The sequence below is a fragment of the Rhipicephalus sanguineus genome, unplaced genomic scaffold (assembly GCF_013339695.2).
Source record: "Rhipicephalus sanguineus isolate Rsan-2018 unplaced genomic scaffold, BIME_Rsan_1.4 Seq825, whole genome shotgun sequence".
Taxonomy (NCBI): domain Eukaryota; kingdom Metazoa; phylum Arthropoda; class Arachnida; order Ixodida; family Ixodidae; genus Rhipicephalus; species Rhipicephalus sanguineus.
Window position 1 is genome coordinate 23,847 of NW_023616072.1, and position 15,561 is coordinate 39,407.

General features: G+C 44.1%; 1 protein-coding gene across 2 annotated transcripts; it reads right to left on the bottom strand.

Moving 5' to 3' along the window:
* Positions 1-889: 889 nt before the first annotated feature.
* Positions 890-15,068, bottom strand: LOC119378404 (electron transfer flavoprotein regulatory factor 1). Of its 2 annotated transcripts, none has more exons than XM_037647563.2 (3): positions 14,690-15,068; positions 3,940-3,988; positions 890-1,127 (listed from the first exon to the last, which is right to left on the bottom strand). In XM_037647563.2, the coding sequence occupies exons 1-3, from the start codon at positions 14,725-14,727 to the stop codon at positions 915-917; spliced, it is 300 nt and encodes a 99-aa protein (XP_037503491.1). In that variant the 5' UTR covers positions 14,728-15,068; the 3' UTR covers positions 890-914. The 2 variants fall into 2 exon arrangements, with proteins under 2 accessions (XP_037503491.1, XP_037503492.1); XM_037647564.2 differs by having other exon boundaries at positions 14,768-15,065.
* Positions 15,069-15,561: the final 493 nt, after the last annotated feature.

Here is a 15,561-nt window from a genome sequence, read left to right on the forward strand (position 1 = left end):
ATCTCAAAGATGGGCTTTACGACCAGTTGGAGCTTCTCCGTGTACTAGAGAGAGCTTGTCTAGGTAACGACCCTGGATACGCATGCGATCGAGGCGTATCCTGAAGCGATCTTAAGCCAGGGAAACTGGATCACAGAAGCGCGTGAACTGCCTGGAGAATAAATTTTACATTCTAAGAAGGCATACTGTCTTACACTCTACTTTTCTAACCGACAACCTAGGGGAACTTAAGTTCTTATTTTGCACTCAGGAATATTTTTGTCGCGTCTGATTCGAATAGAGAAGGTGGTGTTTTCTCTCGGACGGAATCGAAAAGTCGTCGTAAGATGCGGGATCGGCGTAAAATTGCGTCATATAACCAATAAGGTTTTAAATACATTATTTCTATGGGGGTTTTGCCGGGACCAAACCGATTCGTCGTAAAATGCGGGTCGTCGCAAAACCAGGGGACGGATAATCGAGGTTCCACTGTATACCACGAGCAGTGAGCTTGCAAGGTGTGTGATGCACCCGAAACACACCAGAAAGGTGACTTATGTGTCAACGTGCCTGCTATATCTTTGCATCAGAGTGAATTATGCGACCTCAAGTGTCCGATAGCCTGTAGTCACAGCTGGTCTTGTTATACAATGGAGGTCTAAATGCAATAAATAATTATTATTAGTCAGCGCTGTCTGTCATGGTCACTAAGTCCCCACCAACCTGTCCGATTCAGTACTCTCCTTCTCTGAAATGATTTCACACCTAAATTGCACAACCCTGCGTGAGCACATCAGGGAACACTTTTGACTCCTCGAGTGCAGAAAGTTGTCCTCCACAGTTCACTGTAAATACTTTTGATGGTAAGCAGCACACCTGCTGTTTTAACCTTCACCACCAAGTGTCAAAGTGAGCACTAAAAGAAAGTTGTTTTATTAAGGAGTGTCTGTGTAGTAGCGCTTCTTGAGGGTACGGTATTTCTTGAGCATGTAGAGTGCCTCGAGCTCCTTGATGATGTACTGTCCTCTGGCAAGCAGCATGGTCAACTGCTCAGGGTCTTTGACATCGCGGTTCTTGAGGAAGGCAGCCTTCAGTCGACTCCGAAAGTAGTCATAGCCCTTTGGGTAGTCACGCCCAAGGTGCAGCAGCTGCGGGCAGCCACACGAACATCATTCTCTGCACAACAGGTACTAATTGCTCACCAAATATATTAGCCGCAGTTAAATTACAAGCCGCACATAATAATGTGTGAAAATCGGCAAAACTTGACTGTCAAAGAAGCAACACAATGTAAACCCCTTGCCTCCTAAATGTTGATATTCTGCACATCCATACCTTGCAGCATGTATGGGCCATCATAGAGAGCCCATGACGCAACAAACGATGATAGATTATGCAAAGGTAGACTTCCCAGCTTCCTTGGAACTTTTTTTAAACCACACGATGTTCCGTTACAAGAAGTGTATGATTGTCATCTATGGGGAATAGCAATAACCTTGAGCAAATGAGTTCATTTGGAACTCTGAGTCCTATGCAAGGCTCTACCATGTGAGCTAGCAGACAGCAGCATGAGCACAAATTATTTACAGGGTCACTGAATATGGAAAATCAGTTCTGTGTAAGCTTGTAAGGCAAAGCAAAGTTCATGAAAAAGCTATCTAACCAGGAGGCAGTACAGGAGGCCGACAACTTGAAGCACAGGCAAGAGAAACTAATGATTCCTAGCAGCTTCACGCTGCAAATGAGTAGATGATAATTTTTCGCTCAAAGGGAATGCCATCATCCTTCATCGCCTTTCTGTTTTGTATCGTAATAGAATGCTTACAGTCTGAAGTGTCCAACAATGCAGTGGTTTCTCTGGAAAACTAGTAGAAATTTTTAAAACAGAATTTTTATATCTATGTTCTGTCTCCTTCAAACAGTGTAGGAGTCTAACATTGATTACTGCACGTGATGACAATCGTGCAGGTGAAAGTAAAAAACTGGAGCCACATGAAGTTTTAGCAGCATTACTTCGTTTTTGCTTAATATTAAAACAACTACTGTAAATGTTGTTTAAAGCACACAATTGGTCAAATAAAGCATTATTACCGTTGTGCTCAGTCAACGTGAAAAATCTCAGCAGTTGAGCTCATTCTGCTTCTAACATTATGTAACTGCGCAAGAAATGGACGGTAACACACGAGGAAAAAAAAGCACAAACTCTACTCTTGTGTTACCGTTCGTTTTTTGCGCAGTTACATTACCAACTCGCCCAACCCACCACTCTTCTGTTTCTGACGCTATATGCCGGCATCGCGAGAAGAACTAGTATAGTGGTTCCACTTGTAGCAAATGTGCGAATAAAATGAAGATGCGTGGCCATGTGGCCTGCCGAGACATGCTTTGCAGAAGTAGGTCACTGCTCTGTTAACAGTGAAGCTGTTCTTAGTCTGGCAGTGTAACGCTGGTCACATGGCCTTGCGGTGTGGCTTGGTAGGAAGGGGGGAGAGCTGTGCTGTGCAGAGAGAGGCCTGGTGGAAAGGGGGGAACCAATGGGACATGTGCCAAGAGCGACGAGGATGAGGCTTAGAGGAAAGCACGTCAGGACCACGGTGCAAGATGTTATACTCTTTAGGTGAGGACACTTCATGGCTTGCTTGCGAGCAGCGTTCAACCAGATAAAGTAACTGTGCACGCCTGTTGGTCCGGTGCTGGCAGTGGATATCTACTGGCGGGACAACGCAACTTCGAGCAACCGACGTTTGCCACACGTCATGTTTTCCGGTTGCGAAAAACGTGGCATGAGTTTCCAGCTTTAGTTGCTGGTTTCTACGGAAACGCCTTTTTGATTTGAAGTTGCATTGTCTCGCTGATAGGTATCATTGGACATTTGGGCGCACAGTGTTGTTACTTTATCCGGTTGATATGAGTGTCCTCACCTAAAGAGTATATATTTTGCACTGTGGTCAGAACCCAGCTGTGTGCGAGAAGTAGGTGAGTGAGGGACTCAGTGGAGTATTAGAATAACAGAGAGCTGAGCTAGTTGGTAAGTATTCATTCTAAAATGACAGGGCATGCAAACACAGACACAAGAAAGAAGTCAGGACACCACAAACGCCGACTAACAACTGAATAGATGCACAACGGCGGAAAAGAAAGAAGGCACAAAAACTTATCTGCGCATGCCCATGCAATAGGGCGAACCTATCAATCCAGCACGCGTTATCTTTCAACAGTTATCTTTCGCGAAGGCCCCCACGGCCCCCACGCGTGCCGGATATCTGATAGGTTCGCCTATTGCATGGGCATGCGCAGATAAGTTTTCGTGCCTTCTTTCTTTTCCACCGTTGTGCATCTCTTCAGTTGTTAGTCGGCGTTTGTGGTGTCCTGACTTCTTTCTTGTGTTCGTGTTTGCACGCCCTGTCTTTTTAGGAGTGGAGCATAAAGGAGGGTCTTGGTTCTTCAGGAGTTCACTCTTCCGGAATGGCCGAGACTGCTTGGATGAAGAAGCTGCCCGTAGTAGGCATGACGAAAGGGGGCATCAGCTTCACCGTTTCGCCGGCTTTCACGGAGAGTTCTGTGTTGCCTATAACTGCTTTCTCTCTACACTTGTGTAGTCGCGGAGGGTGATCAAGGCATACACGGTGCTCCAAAGACTTCTTCTGAACTTCATCTTTTTTATATTTCTACTGAGGTTATTGTGGCACATGTTTTGGGGTACCACAATATGGCATCACTGTAATGTGACATAACTTTTAGTCATGGCTGATTGATTTATTGCAAACAGTAATCGGGGTGGTTTGCATGCTGCTATCTAATATTTGATTTCACATGTGCTAGTTGGATATCCTGTGAGGGGAGTCTGCAGAAGCTGCAAAGCATTCAAAGAAGTTGTGCAGAGAATGGCTGGGCTTATGGGAAACACCAAGAACAGTGGCATGTTTTAGACCAAAATTCAGTACAAAACAAAGCACTCACATTTTTGTACAGCTGGACAACTTGGCCCCGCACGGATGCCATTGTGATTCTGCGTGGGATACACAAAATATCAAAACTGGTTCTACACTGCATCTATGGAACTTTGAGTAGAGTTGTCTAAAAAACTGCTCAGGAAGTTTAACTTTAATGATATCACATGGCGGTCAGTTCTAGAGCACAGGGATTGCTGTTTTTTGGAAAAAGGTACAGAGGAAAATGGTACAAGGTACTCTTTCTTCTATGCGCAAATGCCCAATTTTTTAAACCTGAACACACATGCGTCATCTGCCGAGTCAATAAGCGCTGTATAATGGTGCTTAGTGACAAAATGAACGAGAATACATGCATGTGCGCGATGAGCAGTCTCCTTCTGCTAGGCTGTTATGGGAACTGGACATTAGCCCCGCTTCTTTTGAGCACCGTTAGCATCCTTTCTTTTTCTTTTTTGAGTGCTGCCATCAAGTTATAAAGAAAAGGTCAAGTAGTCATGCTTGAGATGAACGGTATGTGATATACACCCTCTGATTATATTATGTGCATATCAGCATTTTTTTTCTTTTTCCTGTGGTTCACGCAGCACTTTCCTGAGGCAAAAAAGATATCTGCCACTGCAAGCCAGAAACAGGACAAAAAAAGCAGGTGGGGTTGGGTCCATTTCACATAAGAGCCTGGCAGACGAAAACTGCACAGGCTCTAATTTCACTGCTGTGCTCCATCGTACTGTGTTTATCAACTCGGCGGTCGACGCTCGTGCGTTCAGGTTAAAAAATTGGGCGGCTGTACCTTTTCTAACACAAAAGAGTTCTATAGCAACATCCACCAAGAAACGGCTTCCATCATTTCTATCATGTAATTGATGTCAATAAAAGGGCATGAAGGTAGGTAATAAAGAAATTAAAAAGAAAACTCGGGAAGCATTCCCCAGCTGGGGAATCGAGCGCAGAGGCACACGCTCTAACCACTCTGCCATGAATGCATCTCGGCGCAGACACATTATACGTGCTCCTCTCTAATAGTTTTCGCTGCTCTTGACAAGGATGGAGTCACCATGTGAAAGTGGTGCAGTGAAGTACTGCACTGAAGTGCTGCGGGGGCATCTCACTAGCAATGCAGTTTCGCAATGGCTTCTTTTCCTCGTCAGACTTGCCGTTGGCTTCCATGTGCAGTTTCATGTCATCTACTGCTTGCTTGCAAGGGTTCCGAATAAGAATACTCCTACATTGAGCACCGCAAAAAGGGAGCAACCTCAATGGGTGAATGTCGTGAAAATGACTGCAATGGACCAGCAAAACACACAACAGGAAGCACAACACTTTCAGGGGTGCAAACTACGAACTGTGCCTCTCACATTTGTGAATTAGAGCGTGTAGCAGCGTACCGGGCTGCCCCAGGACACTATGGAGTTGAACCAAAATGCTCAGTGGAGATCTGGTAGTACGTGTCAACATGGGTGCATACACATCAAAGCCTGTCACACCAACCCAACAGAAATGCACACTGTGCAAATTCCTGAACATCCGATAAGCCTGCTGCTACTACTATGGAGCACACTTTCATATCATCAGCAATTCCTACAAACGAGATTTTCAAGAAAGCAACCACGTTCACTAATAGCGCATTTGTTGATGGCTTTGTGTATCTGAGCATTGAAATCAAATGTACATCGAGGGAGTCAACAGAGTGAACACTACCCTGGAAACTATCTTAAAGAGTGAATAGGCACCTTTGTTCACAGTTGAACATAATTTCCAAAGTATTTTTGCTGAGAAATATAATTAAGGCTATTTTTTTATGTTCCCATCATATTTGCATGAGTTTTTTCATTATAATGAAAAATATTTTAAAGAAAGAAAATTTCTTAAACTTCTGATTCTTTTGTTTGCAAAAGTTGTGCTGCTCTTTTTGGGATTTCCTTTGGGGCAATTATTTGCTCGTTAGTGCAGCAACATCTGGCAACTCTGCCAATAACGATGAATTGTTTACAAAATGGCAAAAAGTTTCACAGCCAGGAGACAGTTAGGAAATCTATGTTGACGAAAGCTTTTTCCATAAGGCGACAATGGGCAACACTGTCGAATGCTTTTGAAAAGTCTACGATTATAGTCGATCCGAAAATTATCAGCGTTACACACTATAATCCTCTTCTGAACTTATGCTCACTTTCAAAAACAAAATTATTAGGCTCCAAATGGTTAGTCACATTTGAAACAATGATGTGTTTGAATAGTTAACTAGGAATACTGGTTACTGACATAGGGAGATAGTTATAAACTTTTAATCTCCCAATATGTGAACTGGAAATAAAATGTGCAGACCTTTGCTCAGCAGCCCCAGATTTTATCCACTCGACCACAGTGCTGTACAGACACCATTCATTGCGCACTCTTGGCTCAAGCAGCTACATGCAACTACAAGGCAATAGGTGCATAGCAAAATGGCGCGTCATCTGCTACGGTACTTCTGGTTCGAGGCCTAGCTCTTCGCTGCTTCAAGGTGCTTGCCATTCAGTGTAATCGGGGAGGAAACACGGGCAATTCTGCGACGCGTTTGTTACCGGTTGTCGAGTGATTGTGTAGCTGAATTCTTTTGCAAATGGATACAAAGTATATCGCAGTTTATAAAACAAAGTGATAAGTAGTATGCCTTAAAACACGCAGTAATAGTTTGAAGAAATAGCTTGATTTAGTATCTTGGAGCACAAACGGTGCCTACCTCAGAGTCGCTCACACATATGAGCACACATGTGTCAACATACGTACGTTTCCAAATCCCTTAAATACTTCAGACAAAAGTACACGTAATCTGCCAGATCAAGTACTCCGATACAGTATACTTGCACTGCATATAGGAAACCCAAGCTCAAGTATGGGCGCGATGCTTGCGCGGCTGAGCATTACGTTACTGGGGGCAGACGCTGCCTGCGAAGGCGGTTTGTCACCGGATTTTCCAGCGGTGGTGGCAAGGACACGTACGCACATGCTCCTCATTCGGCCTGGAGCACTGCTAGTCAGCAATAGTCAACATTGCAATGCATCGCAGATGCAATCCGAGATCTCTGCGCGTACGTGGAAGCGGAGGCGGCAGTGTTGCGGCTATGGATGCCCCCAGTTGCGATAAAAGCAATGACACCGCTCGACGTTGCTTTGAAAGCCTATACTGAGTTGCCTACTTTTTGACAAATCTATAAAAACTGCTCAACGTGTAAAAGGACAATGGAACAAAGCGGCCGCTCAGTTACTGATATCGCATGACATAAAACTACCGAAGTCACTTTTGAAGCAATGAGTTGCATGGTACGGCCTTTTAGTGGAACTTGAAAGACAAAAATATGTTGAGTGCACAGCATTTCGCATCCACTGAAACACAATGCTCGAATGCGCGAGGGAACGACATCTCACTTAAAGGAAGATTCAGAGGCCCAAAAGAAAAGCCTGAAAACTGCAAAAGTTAATCGTTCAATGAGTTGCATGGTACGGCCTTTTAGTGGAACTTGAAAGACAAAGGTATGTTGAGTGCACAGCATTTCGCATCCATTGAAACACAATGCTCGAAGGCGCGAGGGAACGACATCTCACTTAAAGGAAGATTCAGAGGCCCAAAAGAAAAGCCTGAAAACTGCAAAAGTTAATCTTTCACTTTTACAGTAAAAAACACTTCACAATTGCCATTCATTACATCGAACCCGCGATGGTATCTTTGCAACACAAAAGTAAATAGATAATTTTACGAGTTCAGCAAAATGAAAATGTATTGAGCGGATGTTTCATGACACTGGTATGTGCAACAAATCTTTACAGGTCACAACATGTGTTAAAACACCCTTTGCTGCGAAACAACATGCATGTGTCCGGAGGTGCATGCCACTTGAACAAAGAAATGGCCGTTCGCACCTTTATAACGATCCCGTAGCGATTGCATGTTATTCAACTAAGCTGCACAGCACTCCAAAGTATTATGCAGCAATATGTGAGAAAATGAGACCGCGACTGCTAGATGGAACACACAGAAAGCGACGGCACTAGCAACAGTGCCTGTTTGCCGGCACGACATCTCAAACTGGAAGTCGATGCAGACGGGCACCGTAGCCCACAATCCTTTGCGAGATCCACCTAGTCACGGAGTACAAAGGCAACATTAATTGATGAAGGCCTTGCAGGAATAGGCATGGTGTCTGTGCTGGCAAGCTCTGCTGATCTGGTGTAGTAGAAGCAGTTTTGAATGAACAAGTGGCAGAAGGCAGGCTAGTTGGCTTTGAGGTTGAAAAAAACCGTGCAAGCATGGGACAAAGGAACAAAAAGATAAAACAGCAAGTGCTCCTTCAATGACAGGAAAATGTGACCCAGTGACATTTGACAACAGGTGCAGCTGGGATGATGCACAATCACAACTGTACGCGTGCATGTGGCTGTGTGTCCAATTATTAGCAACGCATGTTTGCTTGCACTTCAGAAGCAAGTTACACCTTGGTTACCACACCGCAATGTTACTCGTGATAAATCCTGAGGGCTACTGAATTTTTCTCATCTGTCATTGGGCACAGCTCATTGAAACAGCCAGTGGCAAAGGAAGAAGGGCTTTCCCATCAACATGAAATGTTGATCATGCAAATGTGGTGATTAAAGCTTTAACACCAAGCAGATGAACAGTTAACGATTGTGGGCAGCATTTTATAAGCTCATCTAACCAACAAAGACATATGCAAAGAGTTCCCCATTCTTTGTTTGAGCTGTACAGAGAGAAACACTGCCGTGTTCTGCATGCATGCATTCAGCTTTGTTTCTCACGAGAATAGGCGCACACTGTTTTTACAAGGGATCAGCTTAATGTACAGGCGTCTGCATGAATTCTATGCACTTTTCTTTCTTTTTTTACATGTTCAATTTTCTCACCTATGTATGCTCGATGTCATGTGCACTGATTTATTTCCTTTAATAACTTCTTGCATACTCATTAACTGTTTGTTTACTCATAAAAAAAAAAGGCACCTTGTAGATTTGCACCACAGCATTAGTCCTTCAGAAGAACATCTATATGTCTGTAACAGCAAAGTAGAAGACTGAAGTAATACTGAAAGACGAGCTAGTTGGTATGAGTGCATCGTAACTTATTTTAGCGCACACTGACACACGGACACAGAAAAGAAGGGTACACCACAAGCGCTACTATCAACTGAAGGTTTTATTCAGAAAAGGAACATATATATATCAAAGTAGTCACCCTCTGCCCATGCGCACCGTCGTAGTTTCAAATCCATGTCATCGTACCGTATCTCATGTGTTAATTATCCGCTTTAGCAGTGACACTTCTTTTTCGAAAATTGTCACTGACGGGTGGCTGATACATGATGATTGCCTAATGTTGATGTGAAATGCCTCCGCAATCTCTCGTGCGGTGCGATCATGGTGCTTAAACAAAATGATTGTATTTGAAAAGCGCGCCTCGCAACCACACTTTGCACAGTGTAAGGCCAAATGCGTTAGCGGCCTGCCCTTTAAAGATGACTGGTGCTCCCTTAGGCGAATATTTATGCAGCGACCAGTCTGCCCCACGTACACTCGTCCGCATGTGAGAGGAATACAGTAAACAAGGTTAAACGCACATGGAACAAAACAGACCTTGTGCTTAATCTTGCAAGTTTGTGCGCCTGCAGGTCTGCTTTGTTCCATGTGCGTTTAACCTTGTTTACTGTATTCCTCTCACATGCGGACGAGTGTACGTGGGGCAGACTGGTCGCTGCATAAATATTCGCCTAAGGGAGCACCAGTCATCTTTAAAGGGCAGGCCGCTAACGCATTTGGCCTTACACTGTGCAAAGTGTGGTTGCGAGGCGCGCTTTTCAAATACAATCATTTTGTTTAAGCACCATGATCGCACCGCACGAGAGATTGCGGAGGCATTTCACATCAACATTAGGCAATCATCATGTATCAGCCACCCGTCAGTGACAATTTTCGAAAAAGAAGTGTCACTGCTAAAGCGGATAATTAACACATGAGATACGGTACGATGACATGGATTTGAAACTACGACGGTGCGCATGGGCAGAGGGTGACTACTTTGATATATATATGTTCCTTTTCTGAATAAAACCTTCAGTTGATAGTAGCGCTTGTGGTGTACCCTTCTTTTCTGTGTCCGTGTGTCAGTGTGCGCTAAAATAAGTTACGATGCAAAGTAGAAGACCTTAAAATCTATCAATTTCAAAGTATTGAAAAGCAGTGTTGAATAAAGTTCATTTCATAATCGGTTGTGTGAAAGTGATGTGAAGCTCAAGAAAATCGGCTCCTTCAAACCCTCCTCTTTATCACATTAATGGAACTGTTCTAGACATATAAGCATCTAGGTGTTCACATCTGCTGACATTTCCTGGATGTCAACTATGTCATTAATAATACTAATTGCACCACATTAGGTTACACAAGGTTTCAAGGCCACCATCATCTGTTAAATTATTATTACATAAATACTTCTAAAGTCTAATCTTAAATACACATACGCTCTGTGGGATCCAACTAAAGAATTTATTAACCATCACTCTGCAACTTCCCATTCTCGCTCTGTGTAAGATGAGTGTTTTATTTATCATTAATTTGCATGATGTTTCGTGAACCACATACTTAAATATTATAGTCTTAGAGAGTCACCTTATTTATCTTATCATACTATCACTGCCATAAAGATACTAAACAGTTTGCAGATCCACTTATGCTGAAAACAGCTAAAGAATAGAACCACCTGCCCGCCTCCATCGCTGCCATTCCAAGTGCATCTGCATTTTAAGTCTGCTGTCGATGATTATTACTCCAAGTACTAGACGCCAGCAAATGTTACCCCCATGGGTCGGCATGAGTGAGTCTGAGCTCACTCAGACTCACTCAAGCAATATATTCTGCTCTGAGGGCTCACTCGGACTCAAGACTCACCAAAATTTTCCTCAACCCGACTCACTAAACTTTTCCTCAACCAAACTTATTCGGACTCAAACTCACCAACATATTACTCAGCCAGACGCACTCAGACTCGCAGCTTGACTTGAGCCTGAGTGAGTCGACTTACGAGTCTGTGAGCGCAAAACTAGCTTTTTCAGATCTTGGTGTCAATGCTCTTTAACGCCAATATCTCACATAATCGGTGCTCTACGATATGCCTTTTGATCTTATACTTTCAAATACGAGTTATCAGTAATTCAGTAATCCAGTAAGGACATCTTTATGAAATACCTGACTCACACGAGATATTTTTATCAAGAACTTTCCGTGAAAGCGTTTGCGGGGTGAGGTCATGACACCCCTCCAAAGTCACGTCTCTGACCAATAAATATTGAGGTGCCCCATGAACGTGAGTGTGTTGAGATATGTGTGAATAGACTTGAGTATAAACGTAAGCTGATATAAGGCTTACAGTAATGCTGAAGATGGAACAAATAGGGCCATAGGTTGACAATAAAAGATGGATCTCGCTCGGACTAACTCAAGAAATATATTTTGCGTTTAGGGCTCACTTAAAGACTCACCAATATTTTTCTCAACCACTCACTCGGACTCAAGCTCACCAAAACATTACTCACCCGGACTCACTTAGACTCAGATTCATGGGCCGATCTGAGTCTGAGTGAATCTGAATAAGTCGACTCATGAGTGAGTTTGCCGATTTATGGCTATCGCCGACGTATTTTGTTTCAACTTACCACACCCTTCTGTTACCCATTTGGGCATTGAAGGTATTGAAACAAATAAATACATACGCAGTTTCTCTGTATGAGTAGTGCCGTGCTCTGCGAGTACCTAATAAAGGACTCTAAATGTTGAGAAATATGTTTATTTTATTTCTCTATGCCAGAAATGTGGCATTGACGTCTTGTGAAATCTGACACCTTCATAGGTGGCATATGCTGCACTGCATTAATCAGTAACACCTACACATAATATTTATAATCTCCCCAAATGCTAATGTGGGTACTTTCCCAAAGTTGCACATATATGCACTGTTGACAAGATGCCTGCACTATAAACCATTGCTAAAATATATGAGACACTTTTGAAATGTTCCATCAACTGACAATTTAATGGGATGAATGTTTTTAAGGTGTGCTTCTGCCGCTGTACATGCATTTTGATAAGGTATCTGGTGTGAAATGCTGGTAATGTTTGTCCTGAAACCTTTTCAATATGCAGGAGGAATTTTCTCACAGAATATGGGATTCATAACCATGCTAGGTAATGATAAATGAAATTGCAAACTTCCTGGTCCCATTCATTCCTTAACGCCAAAAGCAACAAAATCTCAGCGCCACAATCGGTCACCACTACTAATGGCAGCGGCAGAGTGCATATGGCAGTAACTGAAGTTGGTCTATAGTAGCGTGTATAGCATTTCCAACATAAAGAGCACGAAACAGCTTTAGCTAAAATGCTTTGGCAGAAACGCAGCTATTGCTCTTTCTGGCTTTTTAGTATAAATTGCATACAACGAAACCCATATGTATTGAAGTTGTAAAAAAATATGGGAATTAGTTCAAGGTAGAGAACCATTCTATATAAATCTTAAGAAGAATTCGCACTGTAACAATATTTAAGCTGCTAATTTTAGTGTGCAAGTTGGCTTCATGGCACTGCTTTACGATAATGCAAGAAAGGTGGCTTCACGACAATACGTGGAGTTTTTTTTTTCTTCGTAGTTTTTATTTTTCCATGGTTTATATTGGGGGTGCAGATGATATGCAGGGGTGGGCTATACGCAACAAAATACAGTATCAATAAAAACAGCACCTCAACATCTTCATACACAGCAGTGTGTACTCGTCGGGTGCCAGCAGCCTCTAGTCCGCCTTGGCCCTAACGGCGGCCTTGTTCATCAATATAGTACTCAGAGTGGTTCTCAGAGTGGGCAACGTCAGACTTCTTCACTCCCTGTTCAAATGTGTTGATTATTGCCAGCTTTGTAGAGAACCAAAGGTTCTTCCATTTCACAGCAGCAACCACATTAACATTGAAGTGGAGAATTGCGGACGGCGATGAGGAATCACGGGAGAATGCACATTATGGCGAGCGGTAGTTTCTACTAGCTCCGTGCAGCACCCTCCTAATTACACCACTTACTCTCCCAAATGCATACAAGAAGGCCCCTTCCGTGAGGGAAAGCCAACTTCAAAAGGCGTTTTGCGTTTTGTGCTGCCCAAGGTTCGATGTACGAAGTGTTTTGGCTATTTTTGTTCAATGCAGCCATAGACATTCAATGCATTGATGTTAAATCATTGTTGTATGGTATATAGCTTGGTATAAAGGATAATTCGATGTACCGGAGTTTGATACAGACGATTTTCCACAGCAGCGCACGGGTGCGGCCATGTTTGATCACATGATCGTAACTGGCCTTCGGCCAGCGAAGCGGCCGTACCACACAAGCTGGTTGCAGCAGGGTGCAAGCAAGTCACATGCTTGCACAGCAAAACATAGTTCTGTATGCAATCGCCTAAAAGTTTATAAGGTTGAGACATTTGCATTTTTTTGGCACGTACTATGCCACAGTGATAAGCAATATGTTTATTATACTTCGCATTTATGGCATATGCCTTTAATTGTTGTATCAGCAACCGCCAGTAGCTGTGGTTACAAATCAACGTGGCAGCACCCATGCAGACGCGACTGCTCGCTTCGATCCGAACTCTCGCTTACTACTTGTCCTGACACTGTCCCGACATCAATAAATGAGTGGTGAAATCGGCTATTGCTTTGTGTCATCTCACGCGGGGGACCAAGTACCAGGTATGTTTTTTCTTCATTATTGAGATAAGCTGTGTTTTTTAGCCACGCCTGCTAAGTCTCATCTCCGGTCAATAGCTGCAGCAGGCATCCCGATTTAGACTCGCACGTTCGTGTCTCTGAGTAGATCTTGGAGGCATATCACAGCAGGGAACTTAATTTTGACTAGCTAGGGTCATTCTTGCCCATCTGCGGTCGCTGCCTCCAGGAATTTAGCCACCTTCCTGAGATTTTTTGCATTATACATATTATTGCTCCACGCTGTACCTGCTTAGATAAACCTTCCTGCACTCGTACGACAATAGCTATTTTCCCTCAACAATTGAATGGTGGAGTGCACTGCCCGGAATTGTTCCCTCTTTGCCCGTGACCCCATTCCTGTCTGCCATCGACATGTGATGTCACCCTGCCGTGATGGACTGCAGTATACAAAAATAAAATAAATATGTCACCGCATTTGCAATTTAGTTCGATAGCTATGGCATCTTTCTGAAGGGCCGGGAATGCATGCCTATGAGAATGCTCAACTGCAAGCATGATACGTGAACTTTCGTAACGTGCAAGCACTTTTGACAGCCTGGGTGTGGCCGCCATCAAGAGGTCAATAGCTGCAGCAGGCATCCCGATTTAGACTCGCACGTTCGTGTCTCTGCTTCTGGGTAAAAAAGCTGGACCGGACATCAGCACTCGGCCAAGAGTAGAAACGATCACCTTTTATGTTCCAATGTGCGTAATATTTACACCACGGCGCACTTCTGTGGGCGACAACAGCATACTTGTCACGGCAGAAGCTTTCCTGCTCGCGCCTCTTACGTCGCCATAAACAGAATTTATAGAACAGTTCTTCACCAGAAACCAGTTGCAGCGTCAGAAATGCGGTCAACGTTAACACGAACTACGATCAAATTGTTTGCATAAAAACACCAATAATCTACAGCAAAGTAAGCAGCAAAAACACTAAAAAAAGTACACGAAATTTCAGGCAGTACCGGCAGTATGTAACATTGCTCGGGCCACTGCACCACATGGTCAAAAAAAAGCTGGACGAACACCGTGTGAATGCTCACGTGAAAGGTCAAACATGCGACTGCGTTGGCCTACGTGACACACCACGCCACAAAGGTGGCGGCGGCGTCGTTTGTGCTTGGAGCGAGGCGCTGGCAAGTGCGCTTGCGGCACCGGCGACGAGAAGATCGCGGGATCATCGACAGTAGTACAGTTGCCAGCGAGCGACGTTCGCACACACGCGCCGATAGCCACGACGGAGAGCCTCTGATTACGACGCGAGACAGCCGACCTAAGCCAACGTCTAAGCTGACCTAGACTACCGCGGTGGACGCAGCACTAGCCAACGTTCATGCACTGCAGCTAAGTGACCTAGGATAGGGGGAGTGTCCAAAGCGCCGGCTCCCGCGTGGGCCTTTTGCGGTGAACTGCCGCGCCGCGCCGCTGCTGCGCCGGACCCTAGGACCCGTGGGCTTTCCGCGCTCGGGAAGCGCGTGGAAAGCGAGGAGCGTCTGCTACGCGCTGTAGTTTTTTTGCGCTGACTTTCCACACACGGCACTTGAAGTCTACTTAACTTTATAATGCGGTCCGGAATGGAGCTTATCCATCTTTAAGCATTGTGTTAGTGCTGGGGAAACAGCAGAACGCAAAAAATCACGTGTCAAGAGGTATCAACGCGCGGCCTAGATCCGGTGACAAAGTTCGAGAACGTTAATTGGTTACGTAAAAACGCGCAAAACGAACACGCACAAGGAAAGAACGAAAAGAGCTGATTCGCACGGGTAATCGGGCAATAGCATCACGCATGCAAGAATTAAGAGCAATAAAAAAAGTAAATTACAAGCGCAGTCAGCTC